At 31.8% G+C, this 26,061-nt stretch overlaps 1 protein-coding gene and 1 long non-coding RNA gene across 11 annotated transcripts in view; one reads left to right on the forward strand and one right to left on the reverse strand.

The window, feature by feature from the left end:
- Nucleotides 1-25,838, reverse strand: part of LOC148600706 (protein dispatched homolog 3-like) — a 28,856-nt gene extending 3,018 nt beyond the window's left edge. Inside the window, exons 1-19 of one of the 10 annotated variants that reach the window (XM_088556501.1) lie at nt 24,944-25,225; nt 24,375-24,431; nt 19,386-19,435; nt 17,426-17,558; nt 14,365-15,305; nt 13,534-13,630; nt 12,732-13,003; nt 11,928-12,088; nt 11,345-11,484; nt 10,677-10,861; nt 9,150-9,332; nt 7,605-7,780; nt 6,471-6,588; nt 5,814-6,095; nt 4,923-5,179; nt 3,688-3,847; nt 1,926-2,065; nt 1,263-1,403; nt 520-652 (exon numbers count right to left, since the gene is read on the reverse strand). In XM_088556501.1, coding sequence (XP_088412627.1) covers nt 520-652; nt 1,263-1,403; nt 1,926-2,065; nt 3,688-3,847; nt 4,923-5,179; nt 5,814-6,095; nt 6,471-6,588; nt 7,605-7,780; nt 9,150-9,332; nt 10,677-10,861; nt 11,345-11,484; nt 11,928-12,088; nt 12,732-13,003; nt 13,534-13,630; nt 14,365-15,274 — 3,355 coding nt within the window. In that variant the 5' untranslated portion in view covers nt 15,275-15,305; nt 17,426-17,558; nt 19,386-19,435; nt 24,375-24,431; nt 24,944-25,225. Of the gene's footprint in view, nt 1-519; nt 653-1,262; nt 1,404-1,925; nt 2,066-3,687; nt 3,848-4,922; nt 5,180-5,813; nt 6,096-6,470; nt 6,589-7,604; nt 7,781-9,149; nt 9,333-10,676; nt 10,862-11,344; nt 11,485-11,927; nt 12,089-12,731; nt 13,004-13,533; nt 13,631-14,364; nt 15,306-17,425; nt 17,559-19,385; nt 19,436-22,432; nt 22,562-24,374; nt 24,432-24,943; nt 25,228-25,819 lie in introns of those variants that run through there. The other 9 variants (XM_088556495.1, XM_088556500.1, XM_088556499.1 and 6 more) reach the window with 9 other exon arrangements.
- On the forward strand, nt 17,566-18,781 carry LOC148600707 (uncharacterized). The gene is made up of 2 exons (XR_015917334.1): nt 17,566-17,753; nt 18,396-18,781. It is a non-coding gene; the product is annotated as an uncharacterized LOC148600707 (long non-coding RNA).
- Nucleotides 25,839-26,061: the final 223 nt, after the last annotated feature.

The following is a 26,061-nucleotide window of genomic DNA, read 5'->3' on the forward strand; positions in this document are numbered from 1 at the left end:
TTACACTATATGATAAGTCCATGAAACTATAAACATTCAATAATTTCACTTTGGAGCAACCAACAAAAACTGTGGTTAGAACAATGCTTAATGACGTCTAACTTAATATCATATATATAGACAAAAACAGAGTATTGACTAGAAATAAAGCTTAGAATCAGGATAAAATGTGAGGTATAGTCAAGCATTTTTTTTCAATTCCTGCAAAATTTGCACATTGTTTTTTTTTTCCTAGTCAAAATATTGTTACTGTCTTTATACTGCAATTCACATTTTTTTTAATCAAGTTTAATCAGGTTACTTCAATTTCTTCTGCACTAAAGGCTGCCCCCACTCCCTTAAGTGAGGCAATGATAAACAGGTAGTTCATGCAAGGGTAGGAAAGTTGGCAGGGCCAAAGTGTTAAACACTGTCAATGACTGTATATCATCAATAAAGACTGTCAAAGCATTTTTGTTGCTCAAATAGAAATATTGCAGTATAAAGACTAAAGTCACATTTAATTATTCATAAACAAACCTAATATAGTGACTAATACTATGAGCAGTAATGTCACATGACTTGTGAAGATTGCCACAGCTACAAAACAAATCACCATGGAGAATATCAAACTGTAGATGGCGCTGTTTACAGCTACAACTTCCATCATAACCTATAAGTAACATACAATTGGAAATTTATATAAATATCCAGCTTATATCAATTCAGATTGCTGAAAGAGGCAATCTCAATAATTAAAGATAGAATGCCTATTGAACACATTTTGCATGCTCTAATTCTAAAAGTATTTCTAAATTGTGAAAATATAAAGCACAGAGCCACAGGGACAGGACTGGTATATGAGACATTAAAAGTGGATTATTTCTTAAAGATATGTATATACATAAAGTTAAGACCTAGAAATCCTTCACTTCATTATCATATAAGGAATGCATCATCTTCCAAGATGTGACGTTCAAAAGAGCATTGAAAATTCTTCAGTCCTCATTTAAAACTTTTGCACGAAACAAACATATTCATTATTCATCCGCACTCATTATAAATTTAGACAAGTATAATCATCAAATTTACCTAAAGTCAAAACTCTGACGTTTAGAATTTACCTGAGGCCAGAACTCATAGGTTTGGAATTTACCTGAGGATAAAACTCATAGGTTGGAATTTACATGAGGCCAGAACTCATAGGTTTGGAATATACCTGAGGTCAGAACTCTGAAGTTTTGATTTTACCTGAGGCAAGAACTCTGAGGTTCGGAATTTACCTGAGGCCAGAACTCTGAGGTTTGGAACACAGTTTTGAGGTATGGAGCAATAGAATCGTCTTCCTTGATACTACCAATCAACTCTTCCCATTTCAGGTACTCCTTATAAGCCTCAAAGTATGACTGATCCTTGGATGTTGTCTGGAAATGAAAAAAAAAATCTGGTTGAACGAATTACAGAGAACAGCTCAGGTCAGGGTCTTATAGAGACAGCTTGTCGATGCCCTATGCACCAAGAAGGATAAAATGTTTGAAGTAAGTGAGGTTTATAATTTCATTGATTTTATCATTAAAACTAAATTATCAATAAAAATAGGGAATTAATGGAACATTAAGTGATTCCCTGTCTTGTAATGGTGAAAAAGGGTAACTATCAAATTTTCAAAATGACCTAATTCAAAAACTACATTTTGGATTTTGCTAAAGATATGTACTTTATGGTACAAAACAGTTTATACAATTAAAAAAAAAAAACATTAATCCATTCTTAAGTTATAATCTGAATACACATGAGAACGGACATGCCACTTTTTGGAGGGTATCACATTATACCTTGCCATTTTGTGTGGCAGTATATGAAAAATTATACATTTCACAGGACATTGTATATATTGTACTGACTGTTAACCATGAAAATAAACTCTTGAGCACTAAATAACTTACAGACTCAAATCCAAATGCCCACCATGTGATCGAGGTATTCTCAACTCCACCCACCACATGAGCTTTGGCCTGTCTACCATACACTGTTACAGGTTTAGGGAGATCTTGACAACCAGGGATGGAATACAATAATAGCTCCACTAAAATATTGATATCAATACAAGTTATCATAAATTCACCAGGTATTGAAAAACTCTAACTGTCAAATCACATACCTACAGTCTCAAATATTAAAAACTGCAACTTTACTTAGTTTAACCTACCGATTGAAACTTAATTAGTACTCCATCTAAGAATCATTCAAATTGTGATACATGGTTGGGAAGCCTACATATTCATTTTTAATAATATTTTTGTTTAAAATGTTATGGTAAACAGAAATTAACATGTGGCTTTTCACTGTTCATAGGAGATATAAAATATAAATGTACTATAGAATTCAAAGTTAAGGGAGATAACTCTGTAAAGGACAAAGAAACGCAATAGAAATTATTGAACTCTAAATGTGGATTATCTCCTAAGAGTAGACAGATTGGAATGAATGATTAAAAATTTCATCATACAGACCCATGAAACAACTTATTATAAAAATTAAAATGTGTAGCCTTTTTTGAGGTATATTGCATATTACAGAATTTGCATGATTTTTACAGACTGCTATATAAGTGTCTGCAATTGTAGAAAGACAATAATTATCTGCCTGCTTCAATGAGAGTTTGTGTGTTGTAAACTGCAATAGTCACTAAGTAATAAATCTATCATATTAATTAACTGAAAAGCTAAAGTCCCCAGCATTTTAAACAGTTTCAGCAGTTGTGACCTACTAATTCAGTTCTTCTCTTTGTTAAAGTTTCCTTCAAATCCATCAAGCAAATAACAAATATATATGTGATACACAGAAAAACTGAAAAATGATTGACATAATTATGGAAAGATAACTTTTATCACTAAACTCTTACATAAAAAACAGGGATAACAGGTTAAAAATGAATCATTAAGGCAAAGAAAAAAAAATATGCTAGGTTCTCAGGCACCGCTGCATCTCTAAAAACCCTCCAGCATCTGCGATTTTTATTTACAGTAAAATTCGGAAATTTCATACCTGTTCCAGAAATTTTCATATCCAGTCCATAATAAACTTTTAATAAATTAACAGATTCGTCTGTGAGCTTGACAGAAAGGTAAAAAATATGATGCAAACAAGGCAGTTATTTAACATTGATCATTAAAAATGAAAATATGTTTCGTGGGGGAGACATGGTTCTTATTTCTTGCCTAACTCATATTCCAATGTTTTAATGCAAAGGTATTTTATCTAACTTCTCAACATCCTGTTCGTTAAAAAAAAGAAAAAGAAATCTTGCTTCTGATTAAAAAAAAATAATAATATATAAAAAAATAAGCCTCCCTCCTGCATCAATTTTTTTTCTAAAAAGTGGCTGGAGAATCTAGGCATTTTTTTTTTGTATGGCCTAAGGCCAAAATTAAAATTAAGTTTGTTTCTCTTGTTACCCTATCTACCCACAAAATTTGGCCCTTTCAAAATAATTTTATTGCCATTCTCTGACTAGATTTTTTTTTAAATTTAGAAGCAATATTTCTCACTTCTTTTATGACAATTATAACAGAACCAGATGAATTTTGGGGGCAAAATATTTTCCTTGCCTATATATACCTACCCAAAGCCAGGAGGTAGGGTTGGATAAGGGTAAACATTATTTAAAGTGTGGCTTAATTGAAATCATGGTCCTGTAATTCTTACTGGTGTAATCTATAGGGAAACACTGAGCACTGCCATTCTTTATGAGGTCTGTTCTGGCAGCAATTTTCTTACAAATTCTACACAACTGTGATAATCCTTCTGTAGAGTTTCTTGAGAAGTTGAAGTTTCTTTTGAAACTTGGATCTAACACTACCTTCCCCTGTAAAAAAAAATGTCACATGTGGTATTACCGTATAGAGAAAAAGTCTTCAGTTCTGAATTACCTCTTATTAATTAAGTGTCAGTCTTTGTAAGAATCAGGCAGTGGGTGAAACATGATATGAGAAAACATATCATTTAGATAGTGTACCCTTTGACTATTTCATGATCAGAATCATGGGAAAAAACAACATTTTCCACGTGATGTTGGTGCATTGAGATAAACACTGTATATGAACATTTAATGGGCAGATAATTCTGTCAAAAACTTCCTTTTTTCTAACATTCTATTGAAAAATTTACAAGCAAATCCAATGATGCAGATATCAAATTACGGCCTTTCTAAATATAGAAAGCATACTTGGGTGAAATAATAATGTCAGATCGGTGGGGATTCAATATGCATGTTTCTGAATTTTCTTATTTTGCCTGACTCTTATAAAAACTTACACTAAATCAAGCAATTACAGGAACCTGTTTTCCTTCCTTAGCGAAAATTAATAATTTAATTTGACCCCCAAGTTATACTGCACATAATGGTCATAAAAATATATGGAGAGCTGGAAAAAAATTCTTATTAATCAATTCACATGTTATTATCTGGAAACCAAATATGAACTGATACATACTTCTATGCATCTGAGTAGCAAACACTATTCGTGCAAGGGTATTCGTTTAAAAATAAAACTGTGTCTGCAAGTACTTGTACAAATCCTAAGACTTGAGCATTTCATGCTTAATAAAAGAAGTGAAATGGTTTTAACAACGTTAAATAAAGCTGTTACTGAATTAATTCAGCAAATACTTATATCAAGTATTTATGAGCAACATGATGGGTGTTTCTAGAAAAGCAAACAATGGTTACCCTACCGGCACACCTGATCCACGCTTCCAGCTTTTAGTGGGGTCTAAATTATTCATTTACTTGTTTTCTTTATTGTGTCTCTCTGTATCCCTGGATTGCATTCTTTTGATTTTTGCTACAGTCTTGGTTCCCTTAATTACTTAAAAAAAAGGTTTCAACAAATATTTTATAAAAAAAAATATCATTGAATCAACTGATCCAAATTTTGTACCTTGTCTTTCTGCATAACATGACCAACTTGGATACCACTCCTATCCAGTTTTGATATTCCAAACACCACATATACTGTGGCCCCTGTCTCCAACATTGGTCTATCCTTAGCCTTGGTACAATCTTTGGTTTTACAAATGTCAAAATTGTCAGGCACTGACTTGGGTGTTGGCATTGTTCCAACTTGGGGAGTTGTGGTGTGCTGGTGTGGGCTTTGTCTTGTTGTAGTTGGTGTCTTATGACGTGATGGCTCTTTGTCTGGATTAAGAACATGCATTGTTAGATGTTTTATGATGTATTTTTCGATGTAATTCTACGTACAGTCTAATCTGAACTTATGGCTATCACAAGATATATGTACTAAACAGAATGAAATATATCTAATAGACAGCAGTGCCATCTTCAACAATTTCAATAACATAACCTATGCAAAAACAAAAAAAAAAACCCAAAAACACAATACATATATATCTTTGCCAAAAGATATTCTTGTTTTTGTACAATATAATAAAAATGTAATAATAATTTTTACTAATATACAGGAAAAATAAGCTCTATCACATGAATACAGTATAAATGCATGTGTAGAAAGAACATATACAACCCATTTTTTTATGTGGTCTAATTTCAGGGACGATTTCACCAGGTCTACAAACAAAGCCAAAATTGGCAAAATTGGAAGCAAATATACAGTAAAAAAAGAATCATAACTGTAAAACCCAGATTTGAAATAGCAGAATTCTGCTAAAAAATCATCCCTGTAATTTACAGTGATCTGACTAACAAGAAGCATGACAGCTGGTTTATTTTTTTATATTAAATTAGAGGCTACACAATTATAAATTCTGGTTGCTTTTTCAATCCAATGCTTCTGTATGTTAGAACAACTTACCGGTAACAACAAGCCTTGCAGTTGACCTGATTTCTGATACTGAGTTTGAGGCTACACATGTATAAGAGCCAGTATCTGACTTCTTTAGAGAACTAAACACCAAAACACCCTCCTGATACAGAACAGTGGATCTCTGGGCAGTATGAACCTGTTTAACCGGTAAATTGTTCTTCTCCCAGGAAATCTTTGGGAGTGGTCTCCCCTTGACTGAACAGTAAAATGTGACAGCTCTACCAACTGGTACCACTTTATCCTGGGGTGGTATCTCAAAAACTGGTGGCCCTGTAAACAAATATTGACAGAGTAATTAAGAATTCATGTACATTTAATGAAGCTAAAATGTATACTTACATGGTACATTAACATAATTTCAAGTTACAATTTTAAAGTTATTTGATATCATATTAACAAATTGAATGCTCAAAATGACTAAACAAAATTTAATCATAACTTAAAATGGATACTGTCATATGGTAATAAATTCAATTTTTGAAATTTAAAATTAGCACTGTATATAGATATTAATATTTTTTACTTACAAGAATTGACGACAGATGGTCAGAGGACTGATTACAGACAAGGTGATAGTACATTAGGGTCCACATTGCTGATGTCCCTGACCATGTAATTTCAAGTCATGTTTATACCAAACTATACCTGTACTTGGTGGTGTAGTCCATGGGATAGATTTATCATCAGCCTTATGATGTGCGGGTGTAGCAGGTCGAGGTCTGTTAGGTTTCGGTAGAATATGGTAATGATTATTAGATGGTACCTAAACAAATTGGGGATTTATCAAGAAGTATAAAGCATGAATTTACTACGCCAATAAAAAAGCAGAAAGGTAAAAATTAAAAAAGCCAAATTTTGTTTCTGCTTAGGAGCTTTGAGCTGCATATATGTAGTACTGAGGTATGAAAGTTTACAATTTATATGTTGATTGTTGTCAGAATGCTTGACAAATTGAGAAGTAGATAGCAGATTAAGCTTAAAATTACAAAATAGTGTCTTTCACCTTTACTTTATAAGCTTTGAATTAATTCCTAGTTGAAAATTTTCATAAAGAACAATGTACTTTTTTCAAGAACAGCTACGTGAAGGAAGAAAAAGAATGAATTCATGAAAGAAAGACATTTTCCACTTTTTTAAATGTATCAGTTGTTTCTTCTAAACCATAATTTTTAACACTAGGTCGTAAAAAATTGTTTAAAACTGATTTTCTCATGAATATCAGCCTTATGATGTGAGGGTGTAGCAGGTCAAGGTCTGTTGGGTTTCGGTAGAATATGGTAATGATTATTAGACGGTACCTAAGCAAACAATAAAACAATTAAAATAATTTCACTAAAGACTGTTATTGAAAATGACCATATTTTTTAAGGCATCAATGCAGAAAGTTTTATAATCTGAGATAATTTTACGAGGTCTACAAACAAAGCCAAAATTGGGCAAAATTGGTAGTATATATACAGTAAAAAATACAATCCTAACGGTAAAATCTGTATTTGAAATAGCAGAAAAAAATTATGTTCCTATTAATATAATATATATATATAACTTTTTTTCAGGTATCGTATCAATTAAAAACAGGTCTTGAGTTTAATAAAAAAATTTCTAATTGCGACTTTCCTTAAATCCCTGAGTTTCTCCTCATATCTTCAATTTCAAGTGATTCTATTTGTTTAGGAAGGATGTAAGGAAAATCTCAATTTGAGATTCTTTCTGAAACCAGTCTGTGATCAGTCAGCCCCCTTTTTTTTAAATTTCATGAAATCAATTGAATACACTTACATCATTTATAGCAGAGCACTGGTAGCAAGAGACATCATCGATGATTCCCATACTGGTCTTAAGATCTAATAACATCTGTAGATTAGTGTCCTCACGGAAAATTTCAGGCGGTTTAGTTGACGGGTGGAGCTGGGTTATCAATACTACTGACACTACCATAATCAATACTGATATTCCTGAGAAAATTAATTAAAAAAATACAATTTCTATTCTAAATGGCCCAAAGAGGTTGACTGGTTCATATTTTATGGATTACCTGTTAACTCTGAAAAAAATATGGATATTCAGTCATGATCTTTGAGAGCCTTTATTTGACTTACATCCTTTTTAACGGTAAATGACTAAAAGTTATATCATTTTGTTAAGGCTGAAAAATGAAAAAAAAATCAATTTGACAAAACAGGAAATGTTAAAGTGGTTAGTTGAAAAGCTGAGTTAGGCAACATGTATCTCTATCAATGCTAGAGGTTGTCTAGCAAGCTATTTTTTTTTACTTGGTGCCATCCTAACATCTAACATCTGACATATCACAACAAATATGTTTTTGCTTAACCAGTGTTTTAAAATACAAAGTTTTTCTGGTCTTTTATTTACATATAAGAAGTTTAACTTTTTTTTCTAAATAACAAGGCCCTTTAAATTGAGACACTTCTCAAAATGACCAGAGCTAGAAATAGTAGCCTGCCCATCAGCCCGAGACTGGCTATTTTTTGGCAGAGCTGGCTAATTTTAGCAAAAATCTATATAGCCATACAGTAAATGTATTGCAAAGTTGTATTCAGGAGTGGCTAGAATTTGAGTGAGTTTCCTACCCTAAAATGACCAACTAGTTCGAATTAGGTCACCAATTTAACATGCTGAATATGTCTAACAAAACAAAATTTAAAATGGTAATAGCAATTCAATGGTTAATCTAACATGTTAAAAAAATTTTGTTTTGCACCTTAAGATGCACAATTCTTTTAATCAGTTGCACCCATTCAAAATGCTAAAAGCAGAATATAAAGTTTATATAAACTGTTTTTGTGAAGGATTGCTGGATTTTGGTCTACTTGTTTACCACCTTCTCATATATGAGAGTAAAGAAACAGTACAACAACCTTTAGAAGGGGATGTTTTTTGTATAATACTGCTGATGTTATATCAGAGCTTGAGGGTTCCAATATGGCACTAAGAAGTAAGAGATTGGAGTATGGAGGAATGTAATTCCAATCTCTCATGTTGCAGGATTAAGTGATCTGTATTTTAGCTATAATCAAAACTGGTTTACTTGTGAAAACTGCCAATACTTCTGTCCAATCCATTTTGTTTTGAGCAAATAAACATGTTTAAACTAAAACAGCATGTCATGAGTGAAACTCTAAAAGTTTTAGCTAAACATAAAGCCCAATGAAATTAATAGTCTTACTCAGAGTTGACTGATTCCTACTTCATGAAAGTACTATACACTCTGAAATAATAATGAATATAAGAGCAATTTCTAGACTGAAGAGCTTTTTATTTGAATTACCTGTGTTATATAAATATTTCACACTTATGTCTCACCTATAATAAACCTTCTGAACCTAATAACAGGTAAAGCTACATAATGGTACATGCCCGCCTGTAGAAATTGCATCAGTGAAGATTCTTTGACTGGATCTTGTTCAGTTGGTGTTGTTCCCTGCTGGTACATTCTATGGTCAGGTATCAGTAGAACTTCATCATCTTCATCAGTTCCATACCTCTCTGCAAAAAAGTTGATTGAAAATGAGAACCCATTCCTTAAGATCATTGGCCATATCCACAAGGTATTACTTACTCAGTGTATGAACCAACTCATACAGTGATTTGGAAAGTCATGCACACTGAACATTTAAATTGAAGAACAAAACTACAGCATATCCATCCATCATACCCATCTTATTACTTTGAATGATTTCTTTTTTTCTGTTGTCTGTCTTTAATCATTATGTGAGAAAAAAATCTTAATTTCACAAATTTGAATCACAGATATGTGAAGTAAGGTGGTAATAAATCTGGACTGGTCGTTCATTAACACAGTCTTTAAAATATTTTAACTCATCTTTAATATCAACATGTCCTTAACTCTGTTGGTTAATTTTTAATTCACTTTAATGCATCATTGAGTCTTGACCATTCATTAAATTGAAAAAAAAATGACCACATCTGATACCCTTCGTTAAATCACCTGATGGAAAAAATAAAAATAACAAGATGACTACCTTGATTCTACCAAGACATAGAAAAGAACCAATGTATAGGTCAACAGCGTGTATTAATTTAACAGATGAAGAAACAAATGAAAGATACAGACTTGTCAAGGAATCTATTAACTATATACAGAGTGAGAAATAGTAGCCTGCCTGCCAGCCCAAGTCCGGCTATTTTTTGGAAAGGCTGGGTAATTTTAACAAAAATCTAGAAAGCCATATAATAAATATACTGAAAAATTGTATTCAGGATAGAATTTTAGTGAGTTTCCTACCCTGCTATATATATGTGGACTTGTTAGTATACCATTAAGGAGAGCAAATCAAAAGGCAACAGCCCAGGTTGAGTCAACAATTTTATCCAGGAAAGATGGTGAATTTGCACAAGTATATAGAACAGGAAATTACCTATCAAAAAGTGATGAAATCAATAAATTTAAATACATGAAAAACTTCAAATCAATCCATAAATACTCTATGCCATTAAGGCAATGAATAGTTAAATTCAATCCATAAATACTCTATGCCATTGAGGCAATGAATAGTTAAAATTAATCTATAAATACTCTATGCCACTAAAAGGCAATAAATAGTTAATACTAATCTATAAAAACTCTATGCCACTAAAAGGCAATTAATAGTACAAATGTATATTCTATGGTTGTCAGGTTTTCAAGAGGAAGGGCAGGATTTCTAAAAACTAAATTATGCCAAGAGAATGAAAAGTGTGATTTTTACATTTATAGAAATAAGTAGGGAGGTGCATTTTTTCAATTTTCCTGTAATGATGATAATATGGTTACTGAAAAAATGGAGGACCTGAGAATAGAGAAATGTTTTTAGTTGGTCTTATGTTTACCAATATAGTATTCCATAGGATCATCCATACTCAGTAACTGGACATCATCATCATCATCATCATCATACTCCACTGTTTGTAGATTATGGCTGACTTGTTGGGTATGATTAGACTTCTTACCACCTACAAACTCCATTATGTCAGCTGGTAAAGATATCTTCTTCAGTCTACACTTTTTACACAACCTTAAATAAATTAATTATAAATACTACAACATATATGGTAATAAATAATTTATCCCTTTTCATGCTTGAAATCCAAAGTATTATATCAATATTCAGAAAACAGTAATGACATTATGTCTTGTACATCTACAAATTATACAGTAATAATTTGTTTTATTTTGGTTACTTTTCCCATGTTAATAGACCAGTTGAGAAGGGATTATATGCCCTTTATGTCACTCATGGAACAAATTTACAAAACGAAGACATTACAGGCATTTTCCACTATAGCAGTGTAACTCTACTACAATATACAACAGTAGCATGGAATATACGTGTAGTCCTGATAAAGGTTTCTGGGTGCCAAGTTCTAGAACAATTTCTGAAAATTTCAACACAAAACAGACGATCTTCAGACTTCTTGTAGTATCTAAAACCGTCAAAGCTTACTGAACAGTAGCATGAGTAGAGAGGTGAGAATGGATCTAGTTCTTAATATCTTACTTGGCAAGACATCTCTCCTCCCATTTCTGTATTCCATATCCCCAGATGTACAGAGCAGGGGGCATAACTACCACAACAGTCATCCAACAACAGCCAACAATCAGTGACATGAACAACCCAAACTGGTGAACAGCTGGAATCTGAAAATACAAAAGGCAAAGAATTATCAAAAATTGTTATGTTTTCTCATTTGTGATGGATTCAAGTCTCCAAATTCACGATTAAATTGTTCAACACTTTATTATTAATTTTCAGTTGTATTTTCGGCCAATAAGACCCTTTAAAGCATTTGAGCATTGATGTTCAATTAGGAGTAATTTAAGTTAAATGGAGTCAAAAGTAACGCAACAGTACAAAGCTGCATGATGTTGCTTGCAAAGTTCAAATAAATTGTTCAAAGAAGAAAATTTATAGATACAAAAAAGTTGCAAGTAAAAAATTGATCGTAAGTGATGCTATTATAATAGCATTGTGACATCATAACTAACATTCAATTCTACATTAATGACATTTTGTGAAATCGACTGCAGATGTACACACATAAAAAACAATTTTGAAAGTGGAGACATAACAATTAACTTACGGATGATGCTGTATTAGCTGCAAATGCAGCGGCAGTAGTGAATGAGGTAAAAAATGTAGCTCTTCCTGCAGTGAATAAGGTATGTCTAATTCTAGTCTCAATCTCCTCCATGTTTGTAGATTGGCGGTATATGTTAATAAATACAAACACATCATCAACACCTACAAAAAGATAAAATTTAAACCTAATACAGTATATATTGACCAGACAACTTCTAATGAGAATTTGCCACTTCAAGTTCAGGCATGTAGTTTTTAAGTACCAGTCTATATAAAATTCAACTGTCTATGTTAAGGTGATTCATGGTGTAGAAAAAACCCATGGATCAGACGATGATTTTTTATAGACTACTTAAAATATATGAATTTTATAACATAAGTACATATGTATATTAAAAATAACAACAACTTTCAGTAAGTCAATTTTAGTCTGTATCTCACAATTTACATTGTATTCTTTAAGAGATTAAATTGATAATAAAATTCATTATAAATTCATATTTCCAACTCATGAATCATGGCACATTATAAGTTGATTAAAAGTACATTTTTCTTCTTTAATTTGTAGGCTCTCCATAGTTTTGTGTTGATCTCACAGTGAGATTCCATGGTTTACCTTTTGCATGTAACAGACATTTGTGTTGACAATTTAATTCTTAAGTTTGATCAAACTAGGAAAGCCATAAAAATGAACAGACATTAAAACAAAATACCACTGCTACAATAATTATTATAAAATCACATGAAGAATCTGTCTCTTCAAATCAATTTCTCATTTGCTTTACCACATCTATTAAATTCTTACCAATTCCAATTATAACAAATGCAGCTACACCATTCAGTATCCCAAAGGCAGTAACACCAAAGACAGTATGGTAGAAAAACACGGCCAGAGGAAAACATAACAATATACTGGTCAGTCCAAAGATGGTCAACCAAAGAGAGAAAGATGTCAATATCAAGATGAACACAAATATGGCAGCAAGACTTATTGATGCAAGTTTTACATCATTCCAGAAAATAGCATTTACTTCGAAATCAAAGATCTCATTCCCTCCATACAGAACTTTCACCTTACTGTAAATAAAAGGAAATCATTACATTGTAAAAAGTAATTAAAAAAAACCCAGAATTGTTTTTTTTTCTTCATTTAAACAAAATTCAAATAAAAAGTAACACACTATGATTGGATAAAAAAACTTCGTCAATTGCAGACCTGTTTATGCTACTTTAAGACCAACCGTACTTTTGGTCGTACATGTGAATTATGAAGATGATTTGTAATATCTTTACTTTTTTGTCAATTAAACATGGGTTTTATGGAGAAATTCACAATCCATAGAGCATAATGTATAGTCAAATCTTGTAGCACGTACGGTGAAATTGTAATGGTAAACACCTCTGCTATCATTTTTCTACTAGACAGTACTATAATCAATCTTTTATTAAAAAATTAACAATGATTAAAATTTTAAACTTAATAGAATTACAAGAAATAAAAATTCTAAAGACCTGGTCAAGCATGAATTTAATCCCTAAACCAGAAATAAAATTTCAGTTAGGGAAAATGAAATTCATGTAAATGTATATCATTACAATATTCTTACTCATTTGATGCAGATCTAAGCATGTCTATATAGGACAGAACAAATTCTTTAAACTTCTCTGCTTGTTCTTCACGCTGTACGTACGGTGATTTATAACCTGAAAAATGAAACCAAAAATCATTGCAAAGGTAAAAATTTCAATCAATTCTGACAGGCAATAAACAGGTGTCACTTTGGGAGGGGGTCACGGGCCATTGGTCCTAAAAAGGCAGAAATTATCCAAAAAAGTTAGGAAGACATGGGTCAATAGTGGTTTGTGTGTTGAAATAATGCATTATTTATATTATTGACCCATTGTATTACTTGTAAATGTATTTGAAATTGACCCAATAAAAAAAATCACAAATAACCTCAAAATAGGCAGGTGTTAATTATAAAGAAACTAATGATAATTTATAAAATTACTGTGTATTTTGCTAGCTTTCCTATTTAAGAAACCAAATCAACTTTCAATATGTTAATCAATACCTGTTGCTAAGATAGTCAATACCTGTTGCTAAGATAATCAATACCTGTTGCTAAGATAGTGACCAACTGCTGATAATTACTAATTTCAATTATGTTGAATACTGTCAAGACAACAAAAATTCTTAGCAAAAAAAAATACTGAAATAATTTTGTCACAGCACTACAAACGTATTTGCTGTCTAGGAAAATCAGCTTCATGAAATTGTAATCTATTTCATTACAAAAGTTGTATTGACAATTTCTTTCCTTGATTTTTGTAAAGTTAGATGTACAGATCTAAGTAAAGTAAATACATGTATATGTATAATGGAAGCAAAGAAAATACCCTTATTTTGTACACCAGTCACTACATGTTAAAATTACCTTTTATAGGTGACCCAAATAAAACCTCCGTCCTCAACAATCTACTCTTAGGATGTGTACTGTTAATCTTCATGTCCACGAAGTAATAAAAATGATCGGACACAGACATAGCAAATTTTAGAGTACTATTTATATCAGCTAACTTCGATCCAAGGCCATCAAAATGAGTATTATTGTTATTGTCTAAGGTAGGATAGAAATACTGCATTAAAGAGTTCAAAGGTGAACATCTGTCTATTGAGTCCAAAGCAGGGTCATCTATTCCGTAGTTTTTATAACAGAAATTTTTAAATTGTGAATGATTTGTAATTCTTTGCTCAATGCCATGGATAAATTCAAGTCTCTCTCGTGTAAATATATTTTCGTCTTCTCCCTGTGCAAGAAAAATGACCTGCATTTTCCACTGAATCATACGTTGGGGGAGGTCAGCATAATAATGGAAACTACGTTTTGATCTGTCTTTCGCTAGACGATGTTGGATTGCAGAATTAATGGAATGTTTTGATCCTGACGAACTTCTGCTATTTTCTGCAGCGATCTTGAAAGATTCATAATTAATGGAAGCTTCATGATTTGGTATGGAGAAAGCATGATATGACTTGTCCAGCACAGGACTAGGTGATAAAACAAAGACACTAATGTACCCTAAACTTACACAAACACCGCTAAAAATGATCAAAATGGCTACACAGAAAAAAATGTTAGTTTTTCTAGAACACTTGGGTAAACTACAATTACAGGGCTGTATGTGGAGTTTACTACAGCATTTATTATTTTGATTGTTGCTCTCATTGTGAATTTCCCCATCATCTTCTTCTAAGAGTTGTCTTTCTTGGTCCATAAACTCTTCATCAAACTGGTCATCAAGTGGCACACCATAAATATTTGACCTTTCATCCCTCAAAGGCATGGCTTATAAAATTTCTATACTAAAACATAAACTGAAAAAAAAAAGTATAATGTATTTCAAATAAAAATACATGTACATGGTATAAAAGCACAAATGTGAATTGACATTTTTACTTCACTTACATGTATGTTCCAATGTACTTTACTGCACGCACTGTATGAACATGTATATACACAGATATTTTTCCCTAGAATTAGTGTTCTTTCAAGAAAAACTTGCTATGGGCTTTTTGTCATGAATTTAAGTAGAAATATGGTCAGCTGAGATAGCCAAACCAAACATGATCTCGTTTAAATTTTAGCAACTCATTATAGATTTTCCACGGAGTACGTTGTACTAACAATGTACTTATGTGATGGAAGCATGTACAAACCCTTCAAAATTGGAGTATCCTATATTGCAGGGATCTGACAATTATTACATGTACATACACGTGCCACACATGCCTAATTGCTTTAAAAGATTCATCAAGTCTTTTGAGACTGTCCATGATAAACCCACCAAAATGTTTGTACTACATGTATGTTGAATTATTAATAAAGTCAGAGAGAACATGGATTTCTCTGTATCTAAAGTGGAGGACTCTGAATATATTTCTATAGTTCACTTATTAATCAACCAAATTATGAACAGATCAAAGAGTTGTATCCCTTTATTTTAAATTCTAGAGCTTTCTATATACACAGCATTTATTTTTTTTATTCTAAACATTTCAGTAAATTACAAACCAACAATTTAATTTTTTTTACTTTTTAGAAAATATAAGTTAGTGATTTCTTATGGATGATTTGGTATGTACATGTACTGCCCGCGGGTCTTTCATGGGCACCCTCTTAAGTAAGTTATTGAGAAGCAGCACTGTAAAGATATTTAAGACATAGACAATCAGACAGAGTGACTTGTACATGTATACACCTTAAAAACAAAATGGACTAATGTAGTGTTTATACATTGTATTTATACACAATAACATTGTACATGTACACACTTATTCATGTACATGTCTCAGTATTACATGTATATTGGCATTGTTGAACATGTATACACACATTTATCATTCACTATTCTATGAACTTTCAAAAATGTCAGTGAAAGAACAATATAAATGTATTATACAGGTGCTTCAATATTTCACTTATACATTTGTACATTTGCTAAATCATCCTTTCATTACATAATGTTGAACTTATTAGTTTGAATTTTACATGTAAATTGAAAAGCTACATGATCATTAGACTCAATTTCACTCATCTTCATGGAACTGTTCCAAACCAGAAAAAAAGAACATTTGTATAAAATTCTCAAAGGAGCAATACAATGTATACAACATTTCAAAAATGTGAACAGAACTTTCTAGAAATCAAATAAGATTTGTCATTCATAGAAAAATGGTAAAAATTTTCTAAGTCAAACCTTGAATAAACAAAAAAAACCTGTCTAAATAAAACCCTGAATAAACAAAAAATCTGCCTAAATCAAACCTTGAATAAAGGAAAAACCTGTCTAAACCAAGCCCTAAATAAATGTAACACCCTGTCTAGAACAAAGCCCGAATAAACAAAAAAAACCTGTCTAAATCAAACCCTGAATAAACAAAAAACCTTTCTAAACCAAACCCTGAATGAACATAAAAACCTGTCTTAACCAAACCCTGAATAAACAAAAAACTGTCTAAATCAAACACTGAATAAAAATCCTGTCTAAACCAAACCCTGATTAAAAGAAAAAACCTGTCTAAAACAAACACTGAATAAACCAAAAAACCTGTCTCAATCAAACCCTGTTTAAACCAAACCCTGAATAAACATAAAAACCTGTCTAAATCAAACCCTGAATAAACAAAAAAACATGTCTAAACTAAACCCTGAATTAACCAAAAAAAACTGTCTAAACCAGACACTTTTTGAAGTCCCTTCATATCAGTTTGAAACAAACAGAATTATACAGTTTAAAAGGGTTTTGGTTAAGGTGAAAAAAAAATGTCTGTTTCCTGCTACATACTTTATGTACCTTATCTACCTAACCTGTTTGTGCCATACGTAAAGATTTTACGGCATTTGGCTCCAGTACTATTAAAAGCTAAGGTTGTTTCCCCATTAGCTCAATGTAATTTAAATGCTTTTGAAAAATGAAAAAAATTTCCCTACTTACCTACCCTTTCCAATTAAAACATGACCTATCAATTGTTCCATTCAGTCACTGCATGCAGGATCTAACAACATTCCATTCTACTTTCTGTTCAGATGACCTTTATAGAATCCTCTGGTTTTTCCTTTGAGTAATGCTTTCAAATAAAAAAAATGAAATCTGATTGGTTGATCAAAAAGGTCATCGGAACAGAAAGTAGGATAGTAGGATATAGTGTTGTTCAAGCCTAACTGCAGTGGCTGAAAGAAACAATTGATAGGTCTAATTTCAATAAGATTGTTGGTAGCTGGAAACAGACATACAGATGTATTATTGTCCTGGCCATAAACAGGTTTCATAGTAGTCATTTTCTGATCAGTTGTCTCAATTATGTAGAACGACAGGAAAACAGATGTTCAAATTACATATACATGTACAATATATTTGGGTTTACATGTACATATAATTTGAAAAACTACCTTCCCTTGTAGTGTGAACAATTAAACAAAAGCAAATTTAAATCAAAATATTTTCCTTTACTGTTAGATCACGTACAATGTGAATCATCACGTACAATGTGAATTTGATCAAAAATTTAGAAAAATTCAATGCATTATTAATAACCTCTTTGACCTTGTTATCAATTACGATATTAATATACAGTTTTTTCAAAATAATTAAGTAGCACTCCAAATAAGAATAATGCAAAATGTGATTCATGGTAGGAAAGCCTACTTATTTTATTCCTGATGTTTTATGGAAAATGTCATAGTAAAGAGAGAGTAACATGTGGCTTTTCATATAACCCTTGTTCATAGGAGATAAAAAGTATATAGAATGTACTACATGTAAATCTGTAAATGACACCAAAATACAATACAAACTATTGGACTTTCCATGTTGATTATGTCCTTGGACAGATAATTATACATTTCATCATAAAGACCTATAAATTAACTTAATAAAAAATAAAACTATGTAGCCTTTTTTTCAGGTTTATCACATTTCACAGAATTTGCATGCTTCTTACAAAGACTGCTACCTACTACATGGAAATGTTATCTCCACAAAAGTTCCAGAAACATATTGAAGTTCTTTCTACAATCAAAGTTCTGATTTTGATATTATTCTTGAAGCCACGACTGAATGAAGATAACAGTTTTCAATATTTCTTTTTTATTTATGTATTTGTTAAGCATGTACAGACATTACTCAGATTCGTGCAAAGATGGAAAAGTCTAATTTACAGTAGTCCAACTAGTGAATTGTCACAGATCATGGGAGTGAATGTTCCTCAAATTGTAAGGAGATTTTGTTAATTCAGTGTGTTATTTGATCAAAACATGGTCAATAAAAGCCTAAAATACTCTTTTAAAAAAATTCTGGATTGGCACCAGTAATGGTATGCTCTACATGCACCTACGTGTACATGTACATGTATACAACAGGATCAGGACAAAAGCTCCACCCCCATGAGAAATTATTCAATCAATTATGAATAAATAATAATAATTCTATTATAACTGCAGTGAGAAATTAATTTTTTTTTTGCAACTTATTCTACGTGGACTGATATAAAAATGTATAAATACTAGAATTGTAAAATTTAAACATTTATTTCATTTTGAAATTTTATTTTAGTCTAAGTTTTAAAGTTTAGATGAATGGTATAATCAATTAGTTATAATGTATTTTGTTATCTTTCATCTTTTCATGATGTTCATAGTTGCTTGTAACTATGATAACTTATGACAACTTTCAATAAGTTTGAAATTGATGTCAATCAGGAAGTATTTAATTGAAACCCTTTATTTTTATTTTTTGTTACATTTCAATAGAAGACAATTTTGACTTGTCTTTTGATAATTATTTTTTGTTAAAAAAACCAAAAAAGTGGGGGCTTTTCTCCTTGGGGGGGGGCTTTTGTCCTAGACCCATATACAACTTCCTTGAATTTCTATAAACCTCTGGAAAATAAACTTACATGAGTTACTGTCATAATCCTGTTGTTCTCCCTACACCTATGATCATTTCCTGCAAGTGGACAAAAATGTGTAATATTTACAAGTTATTGAATTATATTGTGGTGCTGATAATTAGAATCAAAGTGCTGTCAACACTGAAGGTTTTTGATCCCTGTGAAAATTGTAGCATGAACAAAATTTCAAAGATTACATGATGTAAAATAAAATTGCAATCATACATTTGCATTTTTCATATTTAATATCACGAACTGTTTTCCCTAATACATATGAACCCGATGTCAATCCATACTTCTGATCCAACTCCACACACAAATATAAATATTGTTCCATTTCACCTTTTTCATAAATTTTTAAAACTGTCCAAAAGTTAATTTGCATTAACATTAAAACCAGAGGCTCACGTGAGCCTGTATCGCTCACCTGGTTTAATTACTTGCTAAATATTTCATATAATTTTGCGTAAATTTACAAGGAATTTTCCTTAGATGAAGATTTTCTTGCAATTTAAAGCATTGGTAAACAGGAATTATTGCATGGGACAGGTTGGAAAGGGGACATAATGCATAGTTTGCAACCCCAACATACTAAAATCCGGAACCAGGCCTTTAAAAATGCAGAAATTGCCATTGTTTTGCGGAATCCATGAAATTTCTGCAAAACACAGCGTTTCCTAGCCTCCAACATAATTACTTTGCTAAAAAACTAATCTTATTAAACTAGGCATTTCACATCCAGTTTTGTATGGAAATATAGTTTACAAGGCACATAAATGCAAACAATGTCCATCAAATCTTAAGAATTATTTAAATAGACTGATTCATAAAGGATATAAATTCGACATTGTTGTCAGATCATTAAATCTTGTCTTTGTAGGAAAAAATATTGATACTCTTATTAGATCATTACATTATAACTTAATCATTCATATTTTAGCATTTTAGTCATTGCACAACTTCTTGCTAGACCAACATAGTCTATGATGTTGCAGTTCTAAATCCTTTGGAAGTTTTGTAACTGATATTTTTTGTGTTGGGAGGCTTGAAGATTTGTCATCCTTATTTGTGTCCTGAGCTTGCTTTCAGTAACTGCGAGCATTCATTGTTTATACCTCATTTGTTTGTCTTCTATGTTATTGTTAATAATTGTTGAGGTACTTTTCTAATGAATTGGATGTATTTCAGGTTGATTTTTACTGTGTGTCTAACTTTGTATTTATTTTAGCCTTTGACCGTATAGAGGGGGAGGGTTTGGATCCAACAAAACTAGTTTAACCCCGCTGCATATTGTTTGCGCCTGTCCCAAGGCAGGAAATATAGTCACTGGCATGTAGTTGTCTTTTTTTAAAACATTTTAGTTTCTTACCATAAATGATAAACTGATATAGTATTGAGGAAGGGCCGGACCTTTTTCGGGATGCTGGGATCAGGGGTTTTTAAGCTCAGGATTTCAGGATTTCTGAGAATTAAGCCCGGGATTTCGGAAAATAAATCCACCGGGAATCGGGATTTTAGCAGTTTTTAAGTTCCTTTGTTGTTTGGGATTTCGGGATTTAGTAAAAATAAAGTCGGGATTCCGGGATCAGACCCCCTCCAGCCCCCCCTCAGTATTGTGTTCACTGATTTATCCACTTTGTTTTTATTGGGGCAATTTAGAGCTTGCTACATGGAGGAAATTTCCCACTTGTTGAAGATCATGTGGCGACCTCTAGATGTATATTTTCTCGAGCGGAAACTTTGGTTAAGTTAAGATTCACAGTGGCAGCCATTTTGAAATGGCAAAAGAATCACAAGCTTTCATCTCCTCATGCCAACGATCATTTGTTTCCAGTTTTGTTTCATTTGGTCAAGCAGTTTCCGAGAAAAAGATTTTTACATGTTTTTCTCATAGGGTCCAATGTTAAAGTAAGATCCTCGGTGGTGGCCATTTTGAATTTCCGATTGGCACCAAAATCACAAACTTACATCCCTTCATAAAAGTGAACATTTGTGTCAAGTTTTGTTTAATTTGGTCAAGCGGTTTCCGAGAAGAAGATTTTTACATGTTTTTCCCATAGGGTCCAATGTTAAACTAAGATCCTCGGTGGCGGCCATTTTGAATTTCTGATCGCCACCAAAATCACAAACTTTCATCCCCTCATATCAGTGAACATTTAATAGTGTCAAGTTTTGTTTAATTTGGTCAAGTGGTTTCCGAGAAGAAGATGTTTACATGTTTTTCCCATAGGGTCCAATGTTAAACTAAGATCCTCGGTGGCGGCCATTTTGAATTTCCGATTGGCACCAAAATCACAAACTTTCATTCGCTCATATCAGTGAACATTTGTGTCAAGTTTTGTTTAATTTGGTCAAGTGGTTTCCGAGAAGAAGATTTTTACATGTTTCTCCCATAGGGTCCAATGTTAAACTAAGATCCTCGGTGGCGGCCATCTTGAATTTCCAATCGGCACCAAAATCACAAACTTTCATCCCCTCATACCAGTGAACATTTGTGTCAAGTTTGGTTTTATTTGGCCCTGTGGTTTCAGAGAAGAAGATTGAAATGTAAAAGTTTACGGACGGACGGACGACGGACGCCAAGTGATGGCAAAAGCTCACATGGCCTTTGGCCAAGTGAGCTAAAAAACTTGACACTTTTATCAATTTGAATTTTCCTGCCAATTTTACTTGGTTAAAATCACTGCTCTTCACTTCCTGTTTATTAATGATAAACTATTAAAGAAAGGCTGGAGAACTGGACAGATAAGTGTTAAATTGAACATGCTTAACACATTTTATGCTTCTTGACACATTACTGCAAGAACTAAATTTCCTGAATACCAATTTCTTACTAAATATGATCTTTCAAGGCCAAAAAGGAGTCCTACAAATCTTCAGTTGATATGAAGACTAGATCTCAATTAAATTTTCAAAAATAATAGAATTGCAAGAAACATATATACTGGTTAAAAAAGAGGTATTGAATGATATAAAAGGAATTACATTTGGACTATACGTTTGTGTAGACATAAGATATATTGATAAATCCAAAACCTAAAAATGAACAGCACCTTCCTGTAAGTCACTTGTTAATAGCAGTCATTACAATCCCATGTAATGACCATGAATTCACATCTTCTTTTGGCCTGTACTGTACATATGAAAAATTGCAGCAATCTTTTTACATGTTTTGAAATTATCTGAAAAACATATATGTGCACAAAATGCATGTTTAGGACCACAATGACAAATAAAAAATTAATTCACGAAAATATCAATCATATGGCAGTTATTATAAGTTATATCATCAATTGAACATTCATTGTATTGTATGAAAAAGGTATGACTTTCATATTATTTAGGAAAACTGTTGTTTTCATGTGAATGATGTGAATTCATAGACATTCCATGACTGTCATATACATACATGAATGTTTCCATGCTTTAAAACATGAAAATATGTTGCAATTTTTCCCACGTAGAACATTGTAAAATAAATATATTTGAAGTCAATAAGTAGAGTCACTGTAATGCCAACCAGGAAGGTGTAAACAGACAACAATAAGGAGACACTCAATATACAATTTTCTTCCTAAATGTAAAAGTGATACAGGTAGTTACAAGTGGATAGTGTTGACTGGTTGCTGTTAAATTACCTGCTTTTCTCTGTAAGGATTAGACAGTGGGTGAACCATGGTGGAAAAAACACACAAGTCTTTCTGTGGAATCAATTTCAAAATGTTACCTGAATTTTCTTTTTTAGTTTGAGTGTCAGTAAGTCCAGGTAAAAATTATAAGAAACATATTGCAATTTCATCATCAAATGGAGATACTGTAGCTCATCTTTACCTTATAACACTTCTAAGACAAACAAACTATCAATTCCTCATCAACAGACCATAAACTTCATGTATGTGCCCACATTGTCAAATTTGGGAGTTTTTTTCTGAGTATGATTCACTGTCTTTCAATTTTGCCTGATTCTTACAGATTCAATTCTTATCAAGTAAAATAGCAACAGAAAAAAGTAAAATACTTCTTATGGTTTTAAAATCCTGGCTTAAACCCTGACACTGACTCAACTGAAATGCTATGGAGAAAATTAAACATAATACAAAAGGTCCAGACAGTGCTGGAATTTGAACCCTTCAAATACATTATCAGGTTTGGGCATGTACATGCATACAGTACCTAATAATTGGAACCATGTGAGATGACCTGTTACAAATGGTCTGATTTCATTTTTTTCATGCCTGACCTTTTAGTAAGAATACAACAAAACTAGACAATAATTGTATATTTTGATAAAATCTGTATATTGACTTAAAATACATGTAGTTTTCAATAACCATTACAAAGAACAAATTGGTAATATGTTTGGTAATTTGATATGATATTGATAGCAAAAAAACTTGCTAAAATGTATATCAAACTAATTGCTTGGACAAAATTTTGAAAATATGTTTCCATTTCCAGAAATGCAACAAACACTATATTTAACTGTTGTCCACGCAGAATAGCAATCAACACTAGAATTAAAATTGCTGAGTAATTTTCAGAAAATCATTCAGGTGATTGGTGTGACACATTGAAGAATAGGCAACAAAATTACTGCACAATAAAGCAATGATTTATTAATTACACAATGAATATACATGTACATGTACCTAATATGGAGATTTGACGGCATTTGAACCTTTCAAAAATCTCATTTATAATCCTGATGTTTGTTAACTATTTCACCAAATCAGCCTTGTCTAGAGATAATTTTCTTAAATCTATCACATACATTTGTATCATTTCTACAAGAACATTTATTAGATTCACTGAATTGAATTTTCCATCATACATGTCTTTCATGATTTAAATTCATTTTCCTTAAAAACAAACCCAAATGATTCAATTGGATATTTAAAAAGAAGGATCCTCTAGACTAACATGTAGAGTTTAATATCCAACACCAAATTTATGCACACAAGCTATTTTCAATGAATAATCTTGCATTTAATTTACCATTAAAATCTACTTAAATCCATGGTCCACTCAGTTAAACAACCAGCACAACCTGAACTACAAAAATTCATCAATTATTAATGCTACATATGTACAATGTATACATGTATATGTACTTTCTAATGGGCAGGTTACATACAATTAGTTTCTAACACATTACATGTAATATAAGGGACTGACCCCTGAGGCTGAGGTTGCATAAGTTGTAAGGGTCTTCTATAAACAGCAGCACATACTGGGTACATGCATGGGTATTTTATATACATGTACATGTAAATACATGTACTCCTACAATGTTTGAGGTTGGAATTCCATTCCTCCATACCCCAACGTTAGGATGGCACCAAGTCAGGAAATAGCTTGCCCAACAACCTCTAGCATAATTTGATGGAGTTTGTACATGTACATTTATTTAGCATAAAAAATAGTTTTTTTATACATAAACTAGTTGGTAGTTTGCTTCATACATGTTAAATTGCTTACATGTACCTTTATATACATACAATACACAATAACAAGTAACAATAAAAAAACAAACAAACAAACAAAAAGCATAAAATTTAACTTACCTGATGTAATTTATTTCCAAGAACACAATGACTATCAGACTCGATCAAATTTCCTTATATCGCCAGTCACGTCCTGGTTTCTAAAATATTTTAAAAAAAAACTATCGATAAAGTTAAAATGTAATCTTCTTGATCTAAGTCCTTTTTCTGTTTTAAAAGTTTCTCCTTTAAAAAAATTAATCAAATGAGCATTAATCCAGACATCAGCTGATTGAAAGCTTTCTTTGTTAGTTCGTCACCAATCATGCATAAACAAACCAATGATGTAAACAAATAGGGAGACAACTCCGCTTTCCTAATTAAAGGGAGATAAATAAATATATTAAAATTAATATTTATAAAAAAACACACATACACTCGATTTACAGATAAAAAAAATCTGATTGATAAATAAAAAGAAAAAAAAAACGGACAAAAATTTCATTCATACGAGTGCACATAAAGGGACAGATCAACATATTTTGAACAAAAAAGGGGGGTGGGGGTGGGGAAGAAAAGGATTCAGGCTATCATTTGGTCAATTTGCCAATATTTACAAAAAATCAACAAATTTGTTCAACAAAAGGGAGTCAAACCCCAAGAATCCCCTTGACCTGCCACTTATATATAAATTCAAGTAGACATTGTTTTTATGTAAAGCAGTCAAAAGTGCACTAAGTTCAAAGGAATTATTAATGGTCAACTTTAAGTACATATAATATGTTACTCGTTGGATTACTATACTGTATAAACAAGCAAAAAATCAAAAACCTTTCATTCATGTATAGTTTCTATAAAGTAAACAAAATATACCAAGCAGTTTTTTTTTTAAATGGATAAAACTGAACAGAATAACATGTCAGTATATTCATACAGAACAAAAACTCTATACTCAACTTATTCTATAAAGATGGTAAACTTCCAGATCAAACATGTCCTTCACCTGCTTTTAAAAGTCTTCAAAATGACTTCAGTGATTCAGTTCATGGTCTTTTAATTACTATGTACTGACAATTCTGATAAAAAGATAGTCTTTTTTGTTCTATTACCTAAGAACTTAAAATGTAGGATATTCCTTTACAATATTTTCAATACTAATTAAATCACTGTTTCTTACTGCTGTATTAAATAGTAATTAC

This window comes from Perna viridis, chromosome 12 (genome assembly GCF_037379345.1).
Source record: "Perna viridis isolate PV_CMFRI_1.1 ecotype Kerala chromosome 12, ASM3737934v1, whole genome shotgun sequence".
Classification (NCBI taxonomy): domain Eukaryota; kingdom Metazoa; phylum Mollusca; class Bivalvia; order Mytilida; family Mytilidae; genus Perna; species Perna viridis.